This window comes from Sciurus carolinensis, chromosome 3 (genome assembly GCF_902686445.1).
Source record: "Sciurus carolinensis chromosome 3, mSciCar1.2, whole genome shotgun sequence".
Lineage (NCBI taxonomy): Eukaryota > Metazoa > Chordata > Mammalia > Rodentia > Sciuridae > Sciurus > Sciurus carolinensis.
The window spans coordinates 18893606-18916425 of NC_062215.1; the positions used below are offsets into that span (position 1 = coordinate 18893606).

Genomic DNA, 22820 nt, shown 5'->3' on the forward strand with positions numbered 1-22820 from the left:
AGAGCTAAGACCTCAGTGAGCCTGACGCCGCAGACGGTGCATTTTGGCTCCAGCTGCCATGACCACGTGTGGTGAAGACAGTTCTGTGAGCCTCCCCATTCCCTGAGCAGGACAGTATGGTCTACGGTCTCCACAAACTGCCCTCAGTGATTAGTGTCCCTCCAGCTCCTAAGGGGACTCACATGCCTGCCTGCGGAGAGGCAAGGGGTTGACCTTGAAACTCTGGGGACTGAACCAAAAAAGATCTTCAAGCTGCAAACCTATTCACCCTGAAGAGGCGGCTCTGCTTCCAGGAGCCTCTAGGGGGAGGAATGAGACCATGAAACCACCCAGCTGGTGTGACTGCCACGCTGGGGAAGGGGAGGGCGGAGGGACACCAGCCACAGCTGGTCAAAGTTCTTCTAACCCCAGAGTTGGCTGGCTGCAGCCGTGGCATTTGTCTGCCCCGACAGCGCAGTAAGCTCCTGGTGCCCCCTCCTTGCCCTGGCCCTGCTGCAACCTCTGCTTGGGTGTCTTTCACTTTGTCCTCTCCTTGGTCCCCTGCACACAGACTCGCTCTAGCTCCTGTCCTCACACTCTCAGTCACTGTCAAGTTCAGGCTCTGAAAGCCTTAAACCAAGATCAACTCAACTTCTGACCTGGTATTCCTACCTCTGGCCATACCCACCTCTACTTCCCTGCCAGAATGATCTAAAATAGTTAATTCACTTGCTTAAAAACTAAAACTTATGATATCCAGCACCTGCCCTCTCCAGCTACACCCCAGTTCCTTGGGCTGGCCCCATGACATTAGCATTCCCCTCAAGGCTCCTCCCTGCCATTCCTCTCTTCCGTACTCATTCCTCCAAGCCCACTTCCAAGGTCACCTGCAGTGGGGAGATGTCTCTACAGCAACCCCAGGTGTTCCAGCCTAAAGTTCCAGCTACTCCCCAATCTGTGCTCCTAAAGAACTCCAGGCAGGCTTTGGAAGCACCTATACCATGCTATAGACATGGCTCCACCATGCTGCACGGGGCTCCAGGGCACATAGTCAGTCTTGACTGTGGTGTTCAGGAGCGCTTGGCCCAAGGCAAACTGGCCTCTTATGTGTAGTGCATTGAATGGAGGCCCCTACTCTCTGCCAGAGCAAACACTCATCCGCCCACCCAAGTGGGTGGCAGCAGCTTGGGCTTTTTCCGGCACTGCCCTGGTCCTCTGTTCACTCACTCTCTCCCTGGCCCCAACTTCTTGGTAGTAGTCCAGGGTGGGGGATCCCAGAGGAGGAATGAGATCATGCACAGTAAGGGCCAGGAGATCCTCAGAGAAAGGCTCCTCTATAGACGCAGCTGTGATTAACCCTGCTGGAACCCATTTGGTGTTTTATTTGCCCCGCCAACGGTCAGGCTGAGCACCCACAGCTGTGTTCCCAGGGTTGGGAATCTGGCAAGGCCAGGTGGGGCCAAGAGGGGCCAAGGTGGTGGGCGTCCCCTTTCCCCCTAAGGCACACAACAGTCCCAGTCCGGCCTCTTTTCCTGCCTTCTTGCCACACAAGCCTGAAGGTGCTGACTACAGCTCTGTCCCTTAGAGATCCCTGTGTGTGTGGGTCTCCTTGTACTTAGCATTCACTTCCTGAGGGCAGAGAAAGAAAGCCTTTGCTTCAGCCTGCCCATGGGCCCACAGGAGCCCAGAAGTGCTAGAGGGAACCGTGCCAGGAGATTCAATGCCCAGCCTGCCTTTTGAGAGTTCAGAGCCTGAAGCACACAAGAAACCAGGACCTGCAGTAGTTTGATATGAGTCAAGACTGAGCAGTGGGGTCCAGGACTCAGAAGTGTCTGGGGTCGGGGAGAGCACTGCAGGCCAGGGTGCTGGGGGATCTAGCTACCATGGCACAGATGGGCTCTGTCCCAGATCTAGGCTACAGAGGCAAAGCTGTGAGTTAGCAGTGGGCGGACGAAATGCATGGTATGTTCAAGTAGGAAGGCCAAATGGGAATGTGAAGGGGCAAGAGTGCTGGGAAATTAGCCCTCTCCTGTCCTGGCCTAGGAGCACAACAGCCTTCTGGAGTAGGGCCCACGTCAATCAAGTCAACTGAACATGGAGTTTTCAAGGCACTTGCTCACTTCTGCCTTAAGACTCAGCTTTATAGGTTCAGCCGCTCTTTGGGAAAGGGAGATTAATACCTCCTCCCAGAGCAGTGCAGAGCCCAGGTCCCTGGGAGGCCCCTGGCTGCTGCAGGGGATGGTTGGCGTCAATCTGGGCTCTTTAACCTGCCCTTTCTTGCCTAGGAGTTGGGAGAGTTTTCCTCTCCCATTCCGGAAAGGAAAACAAGGTTGGTAACTTGAATAATTAGTCCTTTTATGCCACACCCATGCCCTTGTCAACTCCTGTCTGAAAGGTGTTACAGAGAAGCTACAGCAATGAAGAGTTACTTGGCAACAAAATAAAGTAGTATTTGATTACAACCCAAAGTATAAAATAAATTCTGAGTCCACACTGATATAAATCATTGAATAAGTGAGGGAGAACAGAGATATCTCCTGTGCAGAAGAATTCCAAATAATATATGTAGCTCTTCTGTCTTTAAAGAGGTAGAGCAGAACTTCCCCTACACTGAACATGGTGACTTCCAACGTGACAGAAAGGAGAAGAAAAAACAGCGACTACGCAGCGGAGAAGCCTGAATCTTAGCTCAGCCAGGTGACCCAGGTCAACACGAACCCTAGCAAGACATTAGGGGAATGGCACCTTACCTCTGTCTTCCTCCCCAAGACCTATATAACCCCAGTCTAATCATGAGAAAAACATCAGCAAAATCCTAACAGAGGGGTATCCTACACTCCACCCAGTCAGTACTTCTCAGAACTGTCAAAGTTGTCTAAAACAAGGGAAGTCTGAGAAACTGCCACCAATAATAGAAGCCTAAAGGGACAGTAAGATTAAATGTAATGTGGGATTCTGAAACTGTGGAAGGACATAAGGGGAAACTGAGTAAATCTGAAAAAAGTGTGGAGTGAGTTAGCAATATTGTACTGATATTGGTTCATTAATTATGATAAGTGTAAGAGGTTAATAATAGAGGAAACTGGACACAGTATATGGGATCTTGCTGAACTATTTTTATAATAATTCTATAAACATAAAATTGTCTAAAAGAAAAAGGTATTAAAAAAAAAAAAGACAAAAAGAACCAGAGTTGCTTGGTTTTGCCCTGGCCTATGTATCTGCCTGAAGCTGCTTTATTTCAGAACCAAGTACAACAGCTCACACCGCTGCCCCTGCACCTGGGAACCTTGGGCACAGGTGGGTTGTCGACTTTGTCATGGTGCAATGCTTCTTAGCTCCTCAGCTTTCCTGGGAGTAGGGAGTAAGGAGACAAGCAAACTAGGCCCAATATCCCCTAAAGTTCAGCTGAAATGGAAGAACGATGCAACTTTCCTGTTGGCGGGAAAAAGAACGATGCACCAGAGGCTTGGAAGACAGGAAGGCTAAGATTCAGTCTTTGGCTGAGGTCTGGGATGCCAGTGCCAAGGAAGTCTCAAAGCTGCAACTGCAGAATCCAAGATGAGGGACTTTTCAGGTTCATCATCCAGGATGGGAGCGCCACAGAAGCCCAAGCTTTGGCCAGTTTCCAGTTGTATGGGCCTTCTTTCCCTTGCATGTAACCAGACATACCCAGAGCCTTGCCTGGCAACTGAGAGGCTGCTTGCTCATGGTGGGTGCCCTGCCTTGGGGCAGTCCCAGCTGCTGGTCCCACAGAAGAAGTCCTCAGGGAGCTCACTCAGGAGTCCATCCAAGTCATCTGCAGGGGAAAGGGGGTAGCCTCAGTGACAACATTAAGGTTCAGCATGATTGGCGCCTAAAGTACCTGCTTTTCAGGAGGGCCAGGGCCTGACTACTCAGAAAGCGGGATAGCTCCCCTGGGCAGCGGTGCCCATGCCAATGGGCCTGAGACAGGCCTAACTTCCATCTCCCTTCTGCTCCCAAAGTACATGTGCACAACAAAAGGCAGGGCATAATGCCTGGGTCATTCAGAAAGGGAATCCCCCTGGGCTCAATGGATCCTCTCCTTTCATTCAGAGGCACAGTACCAAGCAGGAAGGCTTGTGAGGTCCCCCAGTGCAACCCTCTTGTGAAGACACAAAAGCCATTATATGTGTCCAGAATCACAAAGCTCCTTAATCTGGTTTCTCGGCTGATGGATGGAGACAGCATCACCTCCTTCCCCAAAATTCCTGAGTGGGAGTAGGGGCACAAAGTAACCATTCCTGTCAGGTAAAGTGACACAGTGCCTGTAATCCTAGTTACTAGGGAGGCTAAGACAGGAGGATCATCAATTCAAGGTCAGCCTCAGCAACTTAGTGAGACCTTATCTAAAAATAAAAAATAGAGATGGGGTGTAACCCAGTGGTAAAGAGCCTTTGGGTTCAATCCCTTGTAACATTAAAAAAAAAAAAAAATGTTTCTGACCACAGTTCTCAGATAATGTGTGTTTATGCCCAAGATTCTGGAAACATAACCAACCTTGTAATTTTTTTATTTTTTTTAAGATATTAGGGACTGAACCCAGAGCCTCTTTACCACTGAGTTACATTCTTTTAATTTTTGGAGACAAGGTCTTACTAAGTTGCTTAGGCTGTTCTCAAACTTGCAATCCTCCTGACGCGGCCTCCTGAGTAACTGGGATTCCAGGTGTGTAGTAATCTTTACTGACCTTCTTTTTGTTAATAATGGCAGCTAATAACTTACTAAGTGCTTGCTCTGTGTCTCAGTAACCTTTCACAGGGCATCTCATGGTGGTTTCTATGATAAACCCCACTTCACCTGAGAGAACAGGATACAAAGAGGTAGAACAACTTGCCCAAAATGAGCATACTCAGGTTTCAAGTGATGCCAGAGCCACTACTGGCAATTAGAAAACTCTACTTCCTGAGTAGGATAAGGAGTTCTAAAAGTAAATCAGACTCTCCATGTACTACACCTAAGAGCCTGGTCCAAGTCTAGTAAGAGCACTCAATGCACATTGCTGCTGAGTATTTAAGAAAGAAGTTAGTTTGGGGAGAATTAAAAAAAAATTTTTTTTTTTTTTTTTTTGTACCAGGGATTGAACCCAGTAGTACTTAACCAGTGAACCACATCCCCAGCCCTTTTGAATATTTTATTTAGAGACAGGGTCTCACTGAGTTGCTTTAAGACCTCACTAAGTTGCTGAGTCTGGCTTTGAACTTGCGATCCTCCTGCCTCAGCCTCCCGAGCCGCTGGGATTACAGGAGTGTGCCACTGTACCCAGCCTTCAAATTTTAATTAAGGCGATCAGCACTGTACTCAGGAGGCAGGGCTAGAATTTCCTTATAGCAAAAAAAAAAAAAAAAAAAAAAAAAAAGTAGTCACTCTACACTAGCAACCACTGTTTGTTTTGGTACTGGGGATTGAACTTAGGGATGCTTTACCACTGAGCTATTTCCCCAGTCCTTTTTCTTTTGTGAGGCAAGATTTTCCAAAGTGCTGAGGGTCTCATTAAGTTGCTGAGACTGGACTCAAACTTGTGATTCTCCTCCCTCTCAGCCTCCTGAGTCAATGGGATTACAGGCATGTGCCACCACACCTGACAAGTAATATTCTTACAATTGGGCCTATCATCAAACTTGCACAGGATTCCAGACAATGCAAGATCCCAGCATAGGGACAGATACTCTATAAAAGGGTTTTAGTCTATCCATTAGCATACTGTGAATGGTTAGTGAGAGACAACTACCCATAATCCCATGAAGTTTGGGGCCAGACAGGATTGAATTTCTAGAATCAAAAAGCTAAGGAAACAACTCTGGACTGTGTTTCACTGGGTGATACAGCTTCCTGAGGCCTACACACAAGAGGTCTACACTTGGGCCTCTCAGGTTTGTATCCTGATCCCCCACTTAAGCACATGGAGATGTAACTTCTCAGCACCCTCTAGTGGGCCTCTGAACTTAGTCAGAATGGAGAAATCTGCCTCTAAGGTCTGGTCCTCAGCCCACAGAGGAATCAAAATGTGGCACAAAAATAGTGCCTGTCCAGAGTTGGGGATATAGCTCAGTTGGTAGAGTGCTAGCCTCACATGCACAAGGCCCTATTAAATCCCTAGCACCACAAAAAAAAAAAAAAGTGCCTGTCAGCTAGTTTGTAGACTGCAGCCTTGCCAAACAAGATACCCTATTTGATTTCAATAAGATTATGCAAGATCCAAATACTCAGGAGGAGGAACAAGATGCAGCCAGGAGGATTCTGGCCCAGCTATGCCAGAGGAAAGAGACTTTCTTGATCCGGATAAGCTGATTGCCTTACCTGCTTCTGGAAGTTCTTCCTCAGGGGACATCCCTGCCACTGGGTTCTGTGCTGTTCCGAGAACTTCCCTAGGTTTTGTGGCCACATCCTGCTGGAGGCCACCATGGAAACTTCCTAGATCCTGAGGACAGAGGAGCTGGTTACCAGTGCCCATGACCATGAAATCCCTCCAGAGGGTACCACCTTTACCCAAATGACCTCAAAGCGCTGGGTAGGGACTTAGGAAAGAAACATAATGAAGGAATGTGGCAGGGACTGGGGTTACCCAGGCCCAGGCTATGGGAGGGAGTTGAAAAACCAAATACCCAAACCAATAGACAGTTAAAACAAACCTTTTAGGGGTAATTTTTTTTTTCCTAATTCTGTTGGTTTCTAGTGTTTTAGGGAATCTATATAAGTGGAGGAGAGAGCAAAGAGGCCACTCAGAAATATGTTGAAAAGTTAGCCTGAGATAAAAAATGAGCTGTTAACAATCTCCAAACTAGCTAATATAGGGGCAGGTAATTAAAGCTGGCAATTAAATTGTTAACTATGGTTAGCCCTAGGGAATGAAAGTGGAGAAGGATGAGTTTCATTTTTTGCTTATTCTATGCCATTACAATGAGTATGGAAAATTAGAAATTTAAAAGAAAAATAAGGATTATTTTTAGAAGTGGGGTGATTTTAAGAGAATGTGGAGGTGTTGAGAGGAAAAATAAAGGAAATATAAGTAGAAAAATTAGAGCTAATGGCTCAAGCTGACTAGCTGTCATAAAGTCTTACACACTTGTACTGTAGATGAAGCAATGGCAGGGCAGGGGAAAGGACTTGCCCAAGGTCACAGCAGAAATTATCAGCAGAGCTGGGACAAGACCCAAGTCTCCTATCCTATGGGCCAGGATCCCAAGAAGGGTGCACACAGCTAAAAAAGCCTGGCTCTGCACTCTTACACTGGAGTGGAGCTTCCTAGAAAGCCATCACCTCCCAGAGATAGTAGAGGGTCACCTCGATTCCTAAAGCAGTGCTCCCCTAGTACTCTGTGTAGTTTCTGCCTTGCCCAGCAAAGGCAGAGGCCAGGAGGGAAGACACACAGCAAGTGTTAGCTCACCTGAAAGTCCACTGTAGCTCACTGTTCTTTGCACTGATACCCACCCTGCCAGATCTGACCCTGGGTCATTTTCTGTCACCACCCCTAGTGAGCCCTCACCTTGGTTAGTGCTCAAGTGACTGCTGTCCTCTCAGATGTTCAAGCCTGCCACCAGACACTCAGGGATCATCAAGAAGTCAACTGTGCTTCTAGGTACTGTTAACTGTCTAGCAGGTGGCTATAGCAGGGACAGGAGGACATGGTTCTGTCCCCAAATCACCTCTTCACCTCAGGGCAACTGCCCCCTTCCTACCTCTGCTTCCCAGGGTGGAGGAGAGAAGAACTAAAAAGATTCAGGCAGAAAGAACACTCCATGAGTACCCATCCATCCTGCTCCTCTTACCTTGGGGAAGGGCTGAGATGGCTTGCTGTTCCCATCCCCAGAATCTGGGCTGTATATATGGACCAGGTTGTTGGGTGTCACGTTGAGGTAGTGATTTCGGAGTGAGGGAGAAAACACCCCAATCTGTTGTTGAGGAAGGGGAAGGTCAGTGTCCTGATGGAGAACTGGGTGCTGCCAGATGGCCACCTGGTACTTGCCTACTTCTTGCTGAGAATCCTCTGCACCAGCATCACACAAATCACTCCTGTCCCCCTTGGTACCAGAGTGGAGCTCTTACCACACCCTTCTCCTCAACATAACCCTCCATTTCCATCCGTCTCCAAAGAATAGGAGCAGCTCAAGGGCCATAGGCCTGTCCTCAGCTTTAGCAAGCCAGGGCCTAACAATAGTCCAGTCCCTCTTTGCCTGGGTATAAGGAAGGAAGGCAGCCACCTAGGTAAGAACACAGGCAACCTGAGGGCCCTCTCCAGGGTGGGAGGGCCCCCACCTAGGACTCCCATACCTGCTTCAGCAACAGCACTGAGCCAGGCTTCAGCTCATTCTGGCGTGTCTCCAGCAGCACCCTGTGCACGGTCCCCTGCATTTCTCCTGCAAATACCATATGGTCCATCAGTCTCAGGGTCAAGAGCAACACAGCAACAGGTTTGAGCCCCGGCTGGGAAGTGGGGTGCTCACTGCTTCAATGTTCCCACCTGCAAATGGAAGGGGTGATTTCTCCTCCTCTCTTGACCTCAACAGAGGCCACTCAGGAAACACTCATAGAACCTAACTCTTTACCTGTAGGGTCCTTGAAAACCACACTGGCATCCATTGTACTCCGAGTCAGGGACTTGATCATCACTGCCATGTTAGGGACCTTGTTCCTGGGAAGCTGCTTCAAGGCTGCCTGCTTACAGAAAGAGGCATTCACTGAACTGGTCAAGATTCACCTGTACCTTTCCAAGTCCCCAGGTGTGCCAGGGACAGCCAGAGACTGGTGAAGATCTTCCTTCATGGAGGGCAAAAAGGCAATTAGAAGGGCATATCTCATCTTCCTCTGGCAGGCCTGAAGCTGGCAGTCCTTCATTTCTCTCCCCTGCCTCCTGTCTTCTGTGTGCAGGTATTCATGTAGCACTCCATCACGGCAGGCATGGGAAAGGATATAGCATATACATGTACCAACACGTATCTGCACATGGCCCTTGGCTGCTGGGGAGCTCTGAGGGTACCAGTGTGCTTTATCCCATCCAGTGCCTAAAAGTGCGGAGGCATGCCCAGAGTCCACTCTCCTTCTGCCTGTGTCCAATTCTGTGGATGGCTGTGAACAGGTAGGCCAGTGGAAGATACAACCAAAGGACTTCATTCATGCTGCCCCTCAGGGACAGGCCTGGGGTAACAGGGAGCAGATAACCCCTTCTTAAGGGGGACTAGAGCAGTAGATTGGTGAAAGGGAGAAAAATGGTCTTCTCTTTGGGTCTCAGCACTTAAAGAGTCCTTACCTTCCGCAGTACCATGACGATGCTATAGGTAGAGAGGAAGCAGGTTGGGTCTCTCTCATCCAGGCCCAGAGCAGATTTCATGGTCCGCCAGGGCCCTCGCTCAAAATCCTCCTCCACTGATGACTGGGAACTAACGATCTGGCACAGAGTAGAGCGGGAGCCTGCATTAATAGATTCCTCTTCCTACAGGCCCTTGCCTGAGACAGGATGGAGGGTGGGAGACAAAGGGGGAAACTCTGGGAAAAACTGTAGCATGGTAGTGACAGTCTCTCAATTATCTCCAAGGCCAGAAAACGGTATGTGAAATGTTGCTGTATATCACATCTTTCACTAAGCAGCTACAGCAAAGGTGCTTTTTTTTAAAGTCAGATGGTGACTTTAATCACATTGAAGCAATAGACTAACCATGCTTGTCTTCATGGTACTCAAAAAAGGTGCTTTTTTTTAAAGTCAGATGGTGACTTTAATCACATTGAAGCAATAGACTAACCATGCTTGTCTTCATGGTACTCAAAAAATCTTTGGGGTAAGGATCCCCTATATATGTATAGGATTCCAGAAGTGTTTTTGGATTTTAAACCCTGTAATATCTTATTTTGTCTCTGGCTTTAACTGTTAACCTTCTTATATTAATAACTGTTTTGAATTCAGATGACTATTGACTGGTTTGGATCTGAAATGGACTGGCAAATCTGGGGAACTGCAGCAAAGAGAAGAAACACTTCAGAGAATTAAAGGAAAAGTGGGCCCAAGGGCAGGGAAGGTCAACAAGAACTCTAGAAAGGAGAGAAGCTGGTCTCACCCACCAAGAGGGACCCCCTGGAGGCAAGATGAAGCCAGATCCTTCCCAGCTCAGTTCTCAGAAACCTGAGAGGAAGGATTCCCAAGATACAATCTCATAATATTTATCACACTCTCCTTCCCTGGGGGAAGATGGAGTTAGATGGGCATTTATTTCTTAGATGGGAAAGAAGGCTAGACCCATGGCATTGGTTAATGGCTGCCTGGCATCAGGACAGGCCTTACTTTATGCCAGTAAAATCACCACCTCCCCCAGCTGCTTTCGCAGCAGCACTCAACTCCTCCAACATGCAGGGACAACCCTCACCCTCCAATGATGCACCAGAAGTTAATATTTACATGGAATGAGTTACCTCTGTCCGGAATTTAGCAAGAGCACCATGAGCTGGAGTCTGGGGTGTGGAAACCATGATTTCCTCCAGATTCTTCCCACTATGCTAAGAGGGAAGAGAGAAGAGAAGGCGAGAGCAAGCTCAGCAGCTGTTATTTACAAGTATAGTGTCTTGTCTGGGTTACATAATGAGTTCAGGAAACTATCAGGGACAATTAACACATATTACATCTCCTAACGCAGTCTCAGGAGCCTCACTAGCGGCTCAAAAAAGACACTTTGGGGATCGTTTTGGGAATGTGAGGAACCTGGAGCTGGCCCAGGAGCAAAACCCAAGGCTGCCTGAGGGGGGCAGTGACCCAACTAGGGGGGCCTGTGAGGAGTTAAGGGACAGTTTTCCCCAGGTTCCTTCTCAGGGACCTAACCTTCCCTCCAGCCTAGAAGGAACATGGACAGCCTCCTTGGATTTCTCTTGAAGTGCTGTGGAAGAGCAAGTTACAGGCAGAATTTCTTTCAAAACACCCTTATGATGACAGGAAAGGAGCTGGGCACAGTTGTGCACATCTGTAATCCCAGCAGCTGGTGCAGGGGTGGGGGAGGTGTGAAGGGGGCACTGAGGCAGGAGGATCATGAGTTCAAAGTCAACCTCAGCAACTTAGTGAGGCCCTAAGCAACTCAGTGTCTGTCTCTACTGCTTAAATCCAAACTTTCAGCAGAGGTATCTCCTCTTCAGCCCCAGCTTCCTCACACTGACCCCATATAGCAGCCACAGTGACCTGTTATGTAGCTCTCCAGGAGCACCTGCTTTTGGGCGGCTATGCTTTGCATGGCCCCTCCCCCCACACCTCTCTGCCTCCTACTCATTAACCCAAAGCCACCCAGCAAATCCAAGGCCAGCCCTGTCTCCCCAGCAGCCAGGGAATGACTCTTACACCTTTGTGCTCTTTGTGCCTAATCATTTGTTCACACCTGTTTCTTCTACACTGTAAGCTCCTTAGGACAGAAATTGTTCCTCTTTAATCTTTATAGTCTCAGTTTAAAGCAAATTGCCCAATATTTACTCCCTAGCAAATATGAGTGAATGAATCTCCTTGCTCTAGTAGCAGCAAACAGTAGGCACTAAATAAACATGAAAACCAGGAAGTTGCCATATCTTATGCACCTCTTTCCTGGGTAAATTTTCTAGCATTCTTCCTTCCCACTTTTTTTTTTTTTTTTTTTTTTTGCAGTCCTAGGGATGGAACCCAGGGCCTCACAACTGCTAGGGAAGTGCTCTACCACTGAGTTACATCCCCAGGCCCCTTCCCTTGTCTTTTGACTTCTTCCACAGCTTTGCAAATGCTCCCTATCTTCCCTTTCTTCCTCCTTGCCCCTCAGGAGGAAGAAATTCTAGGGCTGGATAGGGGACAGTGCTGGACTATTGCTTCTCTCCCTTGCTTCCACTGTCTTAAGAGAACCAGGTCGCTCACCTGGTGAGGCAGGAGTCCTGCTGGGCCAGGGAAGCGGCGCATTTTGGCACGGGTGGGCTCTTGGGGAGTCCGGTTGGCAGCAGTGACCAGCTGCACCAGGTGGTTGGTGACTATGGGGGTCTGAAGAGCTGCCTGGGGAACCTTTTGGGAGAAATGGGGACCTTTTGGGATGCTGACAGGAGACTCAAGAGGAGACACTGGGGCTCGGGATTGCAGGGGATCCCAAGGAGATACCACAGAGCTGGTCCTCGAGGGAGTAGATCTGGAATTGGGAGTTTGCAGTCTAGAAAAATGAGGTTTGCCACCTAGCCAGGCACTGGGAGACTGAAATGGCTGACCAGGCAAACGATTTTGAGGGCTGCTCTGTACAGGCCCACCAGCAGCTTGGAGAGGCTGGGGTACTGGAACAGAGGGGCCTTTGGGACAGATTTCCCAGTGCGGTTGCTGAGTAGGAACTGATAGGGCAGTTGGAATAGGAAGATTGCCCGCAGCACCAGGTTTCACGCGGGGCCATGGAGTCCGACAGTGGATAACAGGCTCCAGAGGCTCATCCAGGGCTGACGCGACACCTGTTATGCCAGTGGCAGACATGGGCCCCTGCTGGCAAGATCCACTCAGACCAGCCACTCGGGCCTTTTTCGCCAAGACTGTGTCCTGGTGCTGGACAGGCAGGATTTGTGTGGCCTCACGGCCAACGCCAAGTTCCAGCTCCATGCCAGCTCCCTCCAGCTCCATGCTTGCCAGGACTTTATCAAATTCGTCTTGTTCAGGCCCCTCAAGACCACCAAATCCCTGCTGTTGGTTCTCAAAGGCAAGTAGAGGATGGGGGACAGAGGACTGGGGTCTTGCTGGCTCTTGGAGCACTTCTGTCAGTGTCATTCTTCTCTGATTGCCAGTCCAGCTGCTGGAAGTTGAGACAGGGCTTATGGGGACAGTTTCTATAGAAGGTGGATCCCTGGTGGCTCTGGGCATGCTGGAGGTCGGGAGGCAGAATCCCAGGGTTGGCAGTCTCAACATCTCTGAAGAAGCAGTGGGATGTAATGGCAGTGACCTTGAAGACTTCCCCTGCACAGTCTCCTGTGACTTGGAAGAAACAGGTCGTAGGCACCCAGCATTTACAGGTAGAGAGCCAGCAAACTGGTTCTCTGCATCTTCCACAGCAGACAAGAAATCCTACAAAGAAGCAGAGACAGTAGAGCTTTGCATCTGGAAATTTTTATTTATGTTTTGGAAAAATTAAAAAACTACTTTTACAGTTCAGGAATGTGGTACCTATGTGTATGTACCTGCAAGTGGGGAAAACGGTGTGAAAGACAATGACGTCTCTCACCATTGCTGGTGACCTTGACCATGAGCCTACCACCAGGCTTTCAGAAACATTCTGGGGCTGGGGAGATAGCTCAGTCGGTAGAGTGCTTGCCTTGTAAGCACAAGGCCCTGGGTTCGATCCCCAGCACCCAAAAAAAAAAAAAAGGAAACATTCCAAGGCTAAGTCTGCAAGTAATTTCTCTCTGTTTAATCTCTAGGTGAGGTGAAGAAAAGCAGAAACAAAGGTCCTAGAGAACTAAGGAATCAAAGGAATCACCCAAGGACATGCACCCATCTCAAGAAAACTATCTTTCTGGTGTCCAGTCAGTGCAATAGAGAAGTACCAGATGGTCATTGGTCATGCTGCCTGTCCTTAGTCCACTCCCCACCCCTAACACACACACATACCAGTCTTCAGGAAGCCAGAGAACCCCTGGATCCAGCAAAATAGGTGGAAGTTAAATATAGCTTTTTAGGCAAGTTAAATTAAGTATGGATTCCAGTTGGGAAGCAAGGTGAGATTGACACCTTCAAGAGCAACAGACCTGTTCTGAGGGTGTTTTTGAGTCAGAACTGCTGATTTAACTGACAGGAAGGTCCCCTCCACCCACACCCCTGCTGCTGCACTGAATTGTCTGGGCTAGAGTAAGGTTTTTTAACCTGCTTTGAGTATTACCAAGAGTTCCCGACTCCAGCAGGACTACTTTAGGATTTAGTAATAATAATATTGATTAGAATTATGACCCTGGATATTGATGGGTCCCCTTTTTTCCCAAAGAGCTCACTCTCAGACAGGTCATGTGTTTTAGGAAGGGGAAAAAGGACTGGTCTGCCATTTTCAAGGACCAGAAACTTGAACAGTCCTTTAATTCCACTAACAACCTAGCAGTCCTATCATCACCTGGTAAGACCCAAGAGGGTCATTTTAAGAGTCACCTTTCAGCCTGTAATCACACATCTCCAAAGTTGAAAGACAGGGACTCATTTCCTTGGCAAAGCTGGCAGTTTTTAATTATTGTAAAAACAAAAATTAAGTCCCCATGTAATAACAAAAACAACTAACATTTTGAAACTCACTGATACCAGGTACCACATATGTATTTTATTAGAACTTTCCCAGTTGGGCACAGTGTTGCGGAATTCACACCATACCAGGTACAAGTTAGGCATCTGAACAAATGCTGAATGGAATTTTGGGGCAAAGCACTGGGAGACAAAAAGTCGTTTTTATTGGTGCTGAGGGTGTGTATCAGCACTAGAGGCATGCTGAGCATTAACAGAGTTCTGAGTTTGATTCTAAGCACCAAAAATAACAAACAAACAAAAAAAGTAATTATTGAATGGGTTTGTCTTTGGTAAAATGGAAAAATTCTACTCTGTAAATGTATTTTAGTAGGTTCCATGTACATTAGATTGGAATCAGGGGGCTGAGTTCGCATCCTCGCTGCTGAGATTTTATTGTCAGGCAGGTTAACTTATCTCTTTGGGCTTTACTCACTTAAATCCTGCCTCGTTCTAAAAAGGATTGGAGGTGATAATTTTCAGCCTCCGGGATGAAGTTATCCATTGGTTCTAAAAGTGAAGACAGCTACAGAGACCATTAGTTCAGTGGTCTCTGGCTGTACTTTAGAAACACCCCTGCCAGGGCTGGGGATATAGCTCAGTTGGTAGAGTGCTTGCCTCGCAAGCACAAGGCCTTGGGTTCAATCCCCGGCACCACAAAAAAGTAGAAACACCCCTGCTAGCATCGGAAATTCTGACTTAATTGGCATGTGGCAAGGTCTAAATAAAGGTGAATCTAATACTCTGGCTTTAGATCTAGTCCAATTCCTTACCTTCAGAGGAATGAATGGGAAGGGCATAACATCTGAGGCAGAACAGAAAGTGGAAGTTGCCTTGGTTCACATGGTCAGCTGGTGATCACAGGTCCAAAGCCATCCAGTAACTGTACTGTCTCCTACACTATTTAATTATTTATTTATGCTCTCCCTCAACTTTCTTCCCACCTCCAGTATGCCATCATGAAGGTGAATTAAACCATCTACATGACACAGCTTCCCAGAAAAGGCCCTTATAACTTAAAGATACAGCAATTAAGCAACTCATCTCTGGTTTTTTGTTTGTTGCTAAGACAGTTAAGTAGGTTGTTTATATTTCTTATCATTTCTCTGTCTCTCACAGATAAAAAAGATATACATGTCAACTGAAAGGAGGCTGCTGCAGGCTGCTCCAAAATGTTCTGGACCTGGATGTTTATATCCTTTGCCATCTTTGATTACCAACACTTCCTTACCTCATCTTCAAACTCCTCTTCCACAGTAAACAGCTTCCGCAAACTGCATGCCTGAAAGGAAAACAAAGCAATTGAGGCTGGAGGAGAAATGCCATTTGCAAGTACATTCTGTCCTCACTGTGCTTCTTCCCAAATCTAACAAGACCATCAGGTGTACTGTTTTTTGTTTTTTTGCTAGTGCTGGGGGAGGAATAAGGGATGAGGAGAGAAGAAATGGGATTCAGTTAAAGATTTAAATGACTTAAAATCTTTTCTTGTAATAGAATCCACTCAGATCCATCTGTGTTAGTCCTGAAGAGGGGCAAAGAGAAGCCTGCCAAGGGGAGCAAAAACAGTTCTTCAGAATCAGCACTGTACTGGGCTGGGGGTGCAGCTCAGTGGTAGAGAGCTTGCCTAGCATGCCTGAGGTCCTGGGTTCATCCCTAGTACAACAGGGTGGGGAAGGGGATCAGCACTGTGCACACAGGTCTGAGGATTTTGCTACAACTCAAATGTCTGTCAAACATAAGGAATCAAACATAAACCCAAGCACATTGGCCTGGTGTTTGAGACTCAAACCAAGAAATTTCCTTCCATCTAATCCAACGGCCAAAAGCTAGACTCCCAGAAGCGGGGTTGGGGGTGTCCCAGTCCATGGTTCCTTCTTTCTAGTCGGCAGGGCTGCTGTGGCTAGCTCCAGATGAGTGTCAAGTCAGGGATTGTTCCAGATCCCAGATGCCAGAGAATCAAGAGGTACTGTTATCACGCCTTCCCTGGGAGTCCAAGGGACAGAGTGTGGGGAGGGCGAAGGCAGAGCAGGGAAGGGATGGACCCAAAAGGTAGGCGTTTGAGCGCACTGAGATGGAGGAACAATTTTCCAAAGAGAGAAGGAAGGCTACAGGAGGGAAACAGGACCAGCGCGGGGCGGGGGGCGTGCTTTCCCAAGGTCTGCAGCGCGTCCTGCCAAACCCTGACCAGAACCCTGGGTCCCACCCAGACCCCGGCCCTGCTGCCCCCTCGGGTGAGGGGCGGGAACCCGGGAGGTGGTTATGGGAGCTGGGACCGCACCCGGGGGACCCCAGGCGCGGGCGCGGCATTACCATGGCTCCAGCGGGTGGGCTCCAGCGGGTGGATCGGCCCAGCCCACCCGGACTCGGGGGATCTCCTCGGACTCGACCCAGATGGAAGTAGTGGAGCCTGAGCGATGATACTCCGAGGACAGGATCAGTGGAAAGTGTCTTTGCGACCCCAGCGGAGGCTGAGGGAGGGTCTCCAGGAGGTTGGGGGCCGCGGATCCTGGCCGCATTCAAAGCCGCCGCCACACCAGCGTCTCCGCCCTCTTAAAGGGGCGGGCCTGTTTCTATCCCGCCGACACAAAGGTCTTCACCCTCTGCCCTTCCGCCTCAGCCTTAAAGGGGAAATGAATGAGCTCTCGGTCGCCCCCCTGCGGCTCCTCGGAACCAGCAGGCCGATTCAACGAGTTCAGGTGAGAGCAAGATTGGAGAATTTTGGGTCTCTGATGCCCAGTCCTGCTCCCGCTCCTCTATTGTGTTAAGCGCACTAGGAACTGGGTATGGGAGCGTGACTACATTATTACCAGTACCCACCCGGTCGGTTTGTGTCTTTGTGCATCTGTCCATCCGTCTATGCTTGCAACACATGTTATCCAGCCGTTCGTTGTTCTTGGTCTGGTTCTTTTTATCCTTTACGTTTCAGCTTAGATTCAGATCTTCCCTGTCATCTTATCTCCCAAGTAACATCCCTTCTCCCATCACACTTTTTTATTTCTCAGAACTCTTCATAATTTGTGTTTGTTGTGGTTTACATCTTTATTCACATCTTCCTAACTAGAATAAATATGCATCCTGAGGGTGGGAACCTTGTTTACCTTGTTCAGCGTTGTATTCCCCAAGCACCCAGTTGGTGCTCAATAGTAATTGAATGAATGACACAATGACTACTGTGCAATGGGGATAGAAAAATGAATAAGACTTCTTGTGCCCTCTAGTTCATAACTAGGCAGGGAGACAAAAGCCAACTCTCTGGTTATTGACCCTCAGTCCTACCTCATTTTCCCTTTTTGCTTATCATTAGGGCAGCAGCTTGAGCCACATAGTTTTGAAGACAACAAGCAGGAGGAAGGTAGGCAACTGAGTTCTTAATGATCTGATTGGAACCATCCCTGAATCTTCCCCAGGGTAGCCTGATCTGACCTTATCTCAGGATGTTCTGAGGCTTCCATCGGAGCTGTAAGTGGCCCAGCTTACCTGTCTTACATAAGAACAGAGACCAGAATGACAACAGGAGAGGAAACCTCAACTGCCAACTCTCATCTAAGTTAGGGAGTCCCTCAAGGCCTCTCTGCTTCCCTCAAGGTTTCTAGGCTGGGGGACAAAACCTCAACCCTCCCATAACAGGATTCTTCTTCTCACAGTAATACCAAGAATGGCTCATCCTGCCAAGCTGTGGACCGTCCTACAGATCCAGCTACAAAGTTCTCAGGGATCTGGACTGTCTGCTTTAGAGGGATCACAGAGCACAAAAGATCAAGAAGACTTTTATACATAACATAATTTACAGCTTACAATTTAACATTTATTCATTTTGTCTTCATAAAGATTCTACGAAGGGCAAGGGACAGGTATTTAGATTGGGGAAATGAGGCCCAGAGGGGAAAAGGGCTTCATCAAGATCATGCAACTATTTAATTACTTAGTGGTGAATCTTCTGGTTAGAATTTTTTTTTTTTTTTCTTCTTGGTACCAAAGATTGAAACCAGGGGTGATTAACCATGAGAAGCATCCCTATCCCTTTTTATGTTTTATTCTTGAGACAGGGTCTTGCTGAGTTGCTTAGGGTCTCACTAAATTGCTGAGGCTGACTTTGAGCGTGGGATCCTCCTGCCTCAGCCTCCTGAGCTGGTGGCATTACAGTTGTGTGCCACCATGCCTGGCTTCTGCTTAGAAATCTGTTTTCTTCCATTATCTTTCTTTTTGTTGTTGCTGTTCTTTGCAGAACTAGAAATTGAACCCAGGGGCGCTCTATCACTGACCGACATCCCCAGCTTTTTAATTTTTTTATTTTAAGACAGGGTCTCCCTAAATTGCTGAGATTGTCCTCAAACTTGTGATCCTCCTGTTCTCAGCCTCTTGAGTCGCTGAGATTACAAACTTGGCAAGCTTGTTTTGTTTCTTTGGAGATGAGCATTGCTGTGTTGCTCAGGCTGGTCTCAAACTCATGGGCTCAACTGATACTTCTGCCTGAGCTTCCCAAGAACCTGTGACTATAGATGTGTGGCTTCTTTTTTTATAATTTTTTTCCAGCTTTAGGGATTGAACACAAGGGCTTTGTGCTATACTACTGAGTGATAATCCTAGTCATTTAGTTTTGTTGTTGTTGTTGTTGTTGTTGTTGTTGTTGTTTGTGATATTTGGGATGGAACCCAGAACCTTATGCATGCTAAGCAAGCATTCTACCAATGAACTACAACCCCAGCCCTAGCAGGAACATTTTAGAAAGAGGCTGGCAGGTTGCAATGAGTAGGTTCTCTGGGATTATAGAGTTGGGAAGGACCCCCATGCTGAAGGTCCCCCCAAATCAAATGCCTGTCATCTTAGAGTAGAGGAAAAGACTGAATCTCTGAGTGATTGGGCCTAGATCCTCTTTCTCATCTTAGAAAAGGGGTTATTTGGCTTCACTCCCGCTCCGGCCCTACTGGGAATTTAACCCAGGGGCACTTAACTACTGAACCTTTTTATTTTTTATTTAGAGACAGGGTCTTGCTGAGTTGTTTAGGGTCTCACTAAGTTGCTGAGGTTGGCTTTGAACTTTTGATTCTCCTGCTTCAGCCTTCTGAGGTACTAGGATTATAGGCATGTGCCACTGTGCCCAGCACTGTTTCACTCTTTAATAAACAGGTTTAAGGATAATGGAAAGTCAGACCAAAAAGGAAGGAATAAATTCAGAGAACGGAAAAAGTGGGTGCAGGGACACCACCAGATCTCCAGCTGCGAAGTGGGGTACAAAAGAGTAAGTTTGGTGGTGTCCCAACGGCACTCTGATTAAACTCGTAACAACAACAGCTAATACTTCCTGAGCACTTTCTGGGTGCCAGGTAGTGTTCCAGGGTCAAGGTCCTGCCCAGGCTCACATAATTAATTGGTGGTAGAGCTGAGTGTTATAGTTTAGATGTGGTGTCCCCCCAAAACCCATGCGTGAGACAATGCAAGAAGGTTCAGAGGAGAAATGATTGGATTGTGAAGAGTCTTAACCCAACCCAATCAGTGATTAATCCTCTGCTAGGGATTAACTGTGAAGTAACTGAAGTGGTAGGGTGTGACTGGAGGAGGTGGAAATTGGGGGTATGACTTTGGGGTATATATTTGTATCTGGCAAGTAGAGACCTCTCTCTGCTTTCTGATCACCATGTGAGCTGCTTCCCTCTGCCACACTCTTTCACCATGATATTCTGTTTCATCTCAAGCCCGCAGGAATGGAGCCAGTCTTCTATGGACTAAGACCTCTGAAACTGTGAGCCCTCAAATAAACTTTCCTCCTCTACAGTTGTACTGGTTGGGTCATTTAGTTGAAGCAACGAAAAAGCTGACTAAAACACTGAGATTATAAACCAAGCAGTCTGACTTCAGGATCCACAAATTTAACTACTATGTCATTTTGCTTCTTAGAATTCCAAGGAACTGAGTTCTTAACCTGAGGCTTTAGAGAACATAAGTCCCCTATAATTATGTGCAAAACATCATGTGCCTATGCACACATGCTTTATTCTGAGGGAGAATCCATAGTTTTCATCATATTTTTCTATGGATCAGAAGGCTGTTGCTTTGCTCTAACTCAGAACAAGCTACACCCTCCTCCTTCCCACCCCCTATCCTTCATCTTCTCCAGATGCCTCATATTCCTAGGACAGACAACAGCTGTTGCTTGGACTATTGCAGTACTTCCTTCATGGTCCCCTTAACCCAAGCTCTCCTTCCTTCTGGTCATTCTTTCTAACATGCAAATGAGATCCATTTTTTCCCCTGTAAAAATTCTTCAGAGCTGGGGGTATAACCCAGTAATAGAACACTTGCCTAGAATTTGCAAGGCCCCAAATCTTCAATCCCTTCCCAGTCACCAGAAGATAACATGAAAATCCCTAGGGCCTGCAGTCCTCTGGCATCTGCCTCCATGCCTTACCTTGTCTCTCATGCAATCTCCCAGTGAACACCAATCCCTCTCCACCCCAGTCATACTTTAAGCCCAGCTCACTTGCTGCCTCTTCCAAGAAGCCTTCCTTGTCTGCCCCTGGCAGACCCAGGTTTCCTGCTCTTTGGTTCCTTGGATTTGGAACCTACTTCCATTTTGACTCATATCTATTGAGCACCATATGGTTGTCTTAAGGTTTCTCTCACATCTTCCTGATGGACTTTGCACTCCCTCCGGGTAAAACTGTGGCTTCACCTTTTTGAACTAGCACTTGGCACACTGAAGACACTGTACAATGTCTATTGAATGATTTAAAGCCTTTGTCAGGAGGGAGCATGGAGGAATCTTAGCTCACTTCCACAAATACCTTCAGTTTTGAGGAAGGAAACTTACCTACTTAGTTACAAAGGAGAACATATCTAGAGTGTGTGTGTGTGTGTGCGTTTAAGATAGCATGCTGTATTGGCTATGGAGTTAGACAAATCTTGGTTCATATTTGATTCTGCTGCTAACTGGGCTTATAACCTTAAGTTACTTTATCTTTCTGAACCTTAGTAGCTTCATCTATGAAGAGAGAATACTACAATAGAATACTACATCTTCCTCACTGGGTTGCTAAGGTTCAATGAACTAATGTATTGAAATGGCAACTCCACGCCTAGCACATTGGCAGGGCCTCAACAAATGTGGGCTCCCTTTCCCCCTACTTGAGTTTGCAAACATGTGCTTGGGAATTGTTATGGGAACCACATGGCTCGGCTTTGTGTGGATTTCAGCATATTTGCAAATGCATTTCTACCTGGTTTGTGTGTTTATCATATGAACAGTTGTATTCGAATCAGTGTGATGATGCATATGTTTATATTTATGTTTTCCTTGGTATGAACAGTGGTATATTTGGACAGAAAATGTGTACACATACTGAGAGTTTTGTGTGGTGGTTGGTGTTGGTGGGTGGGTGTTGCATGTTGAATAAATGTATGAAATTAAATGTGGCTGTGTGCTGCATATGGGATGGGGGAGGGCAGCTTTGTTCGTGTTGTTTCTTGCATATGAAGGCTGTGGATTCTAAGTTAGTGTGTAGCCAGTGTATGTAAACCAACTGTCCAATAGAACCTTTAAAAAAATTCTTTTTCAGGTATGAGGATTTAGCCCAGTGATTTACACATTCTAAGCAAAAGTGCTACGTCAAGCAATATCCCCAACCCTCCAAGAGAACTATCTGTGTTGATGGAAATGTTTTCTATTTACCCTATCCAATAGAGCAGCCACTAGCCTCTTGCGACTGAGCACCTGAAATGTGACTTTAATGAAGGAACTAAAGGTATAATTGAATTTAATGTTTAAAAAAATTTAGTTGTTGATGGACAAACTACCTTTATTTATTCGTTTGTTTGCTTTATGTGGTTCTCAGGATCGAACCCAGTGCCTCGCAAGTGCTAGGCAAGTGCTCCACCACTGAGCTAAAATCCCAGCCCAATTGTATTTAATTTTAATTAAATTAAGTGCAAATAGTCATAGGTATACTATAGACAGAAACTTCCAACCTTGTTTTCCAAACACGAGGTAATGTGCATCCCCCTCCCTCTTACCATCGAAAACCTACCCTTTCAGTGATACCCGTGCAGGTAGAGGGTCCTGCCGGATCCCCGCCAGCGCGCATATGCGAGTGTGCGCGCGCGTGTGATACGTACAGAGGGGGCCTCCGCCCCGCTCCCCTAAGTCCCCAGCGGAGCAGTGAATCAGCCTGACAATGAGGTGAGTCATTCATGAACTGCTCCGGGCCGGCCCAGCAGGCGGGAAGCAAACGTCAGCCAGCCTCCCAGCCCTACCCCCAACCCCCCGGTGGGATCGCTCAACCCCACGCACTGCAGATGTTCGGGAAGAAACTGACGTGGGCCAATCAAGGCTCCGAAGCTCATCCCCTCCGCTCCTCCCTCTGGTTTGCAATCCATTCATCCCCTAGCCCCTCGCTCCCCTCGGGTGGCATGTGAGTCATCTTAACATCTCCCTGAGGACCGAGACATCCAGCTCCCCTATCCTCTACGCCCCCATCCAACAGCCACCTCCCCAAGGCAATCCCGGTTGATCCTCCTCCCGTGCTGAGGGTTAGTGGAAGGGAGCCTGGACCCCTCGTGGCGTGGCAAGGTCTGGCTTTGGAAGCACAGCTGACCCATTCAGTGCTGT

The 22820-nt window shown here is 47.5% G+C and overlaps 1 protein-coding gene across 1 annotated transcript; it reads right to left on the reverse strand.

Annotated features, from left to right (window-relative positions):
• Window positions 1–3216: 3216 nt before the first annotated feature.
• On the reverse strand, window positions 3217–16738 carry Hrob (homologous recombination factor with OB-fold). The gene is made up of 10 exons (XM_047546518.1): window positions 16529–16738; window positions 15450–15500; window positions 11849–13021; window positions 10402–10485; window positions 9248–9385; window positions 8547–8655; window positions 8272–8357; window positions 7770–7892; window positions 6301–6421; window positions 3217–3778 (listed from the first exon to the last, which is right to left on the reverse strand). The coding sequence occupies exons 1-10, from the start codon at window positions 16529–16531 to the stop codon at window positions 3687–3689; spliced, it is 1980 nt and encodes a 659-aa protein (XP_047402474.1). The 5' UTR covers window positions 16532–16738; the 3' UTR covers window positions 3217–3686.
• Between the last annotated feature and the right edge of the window lie 6082 nt (window positions 16739–22820).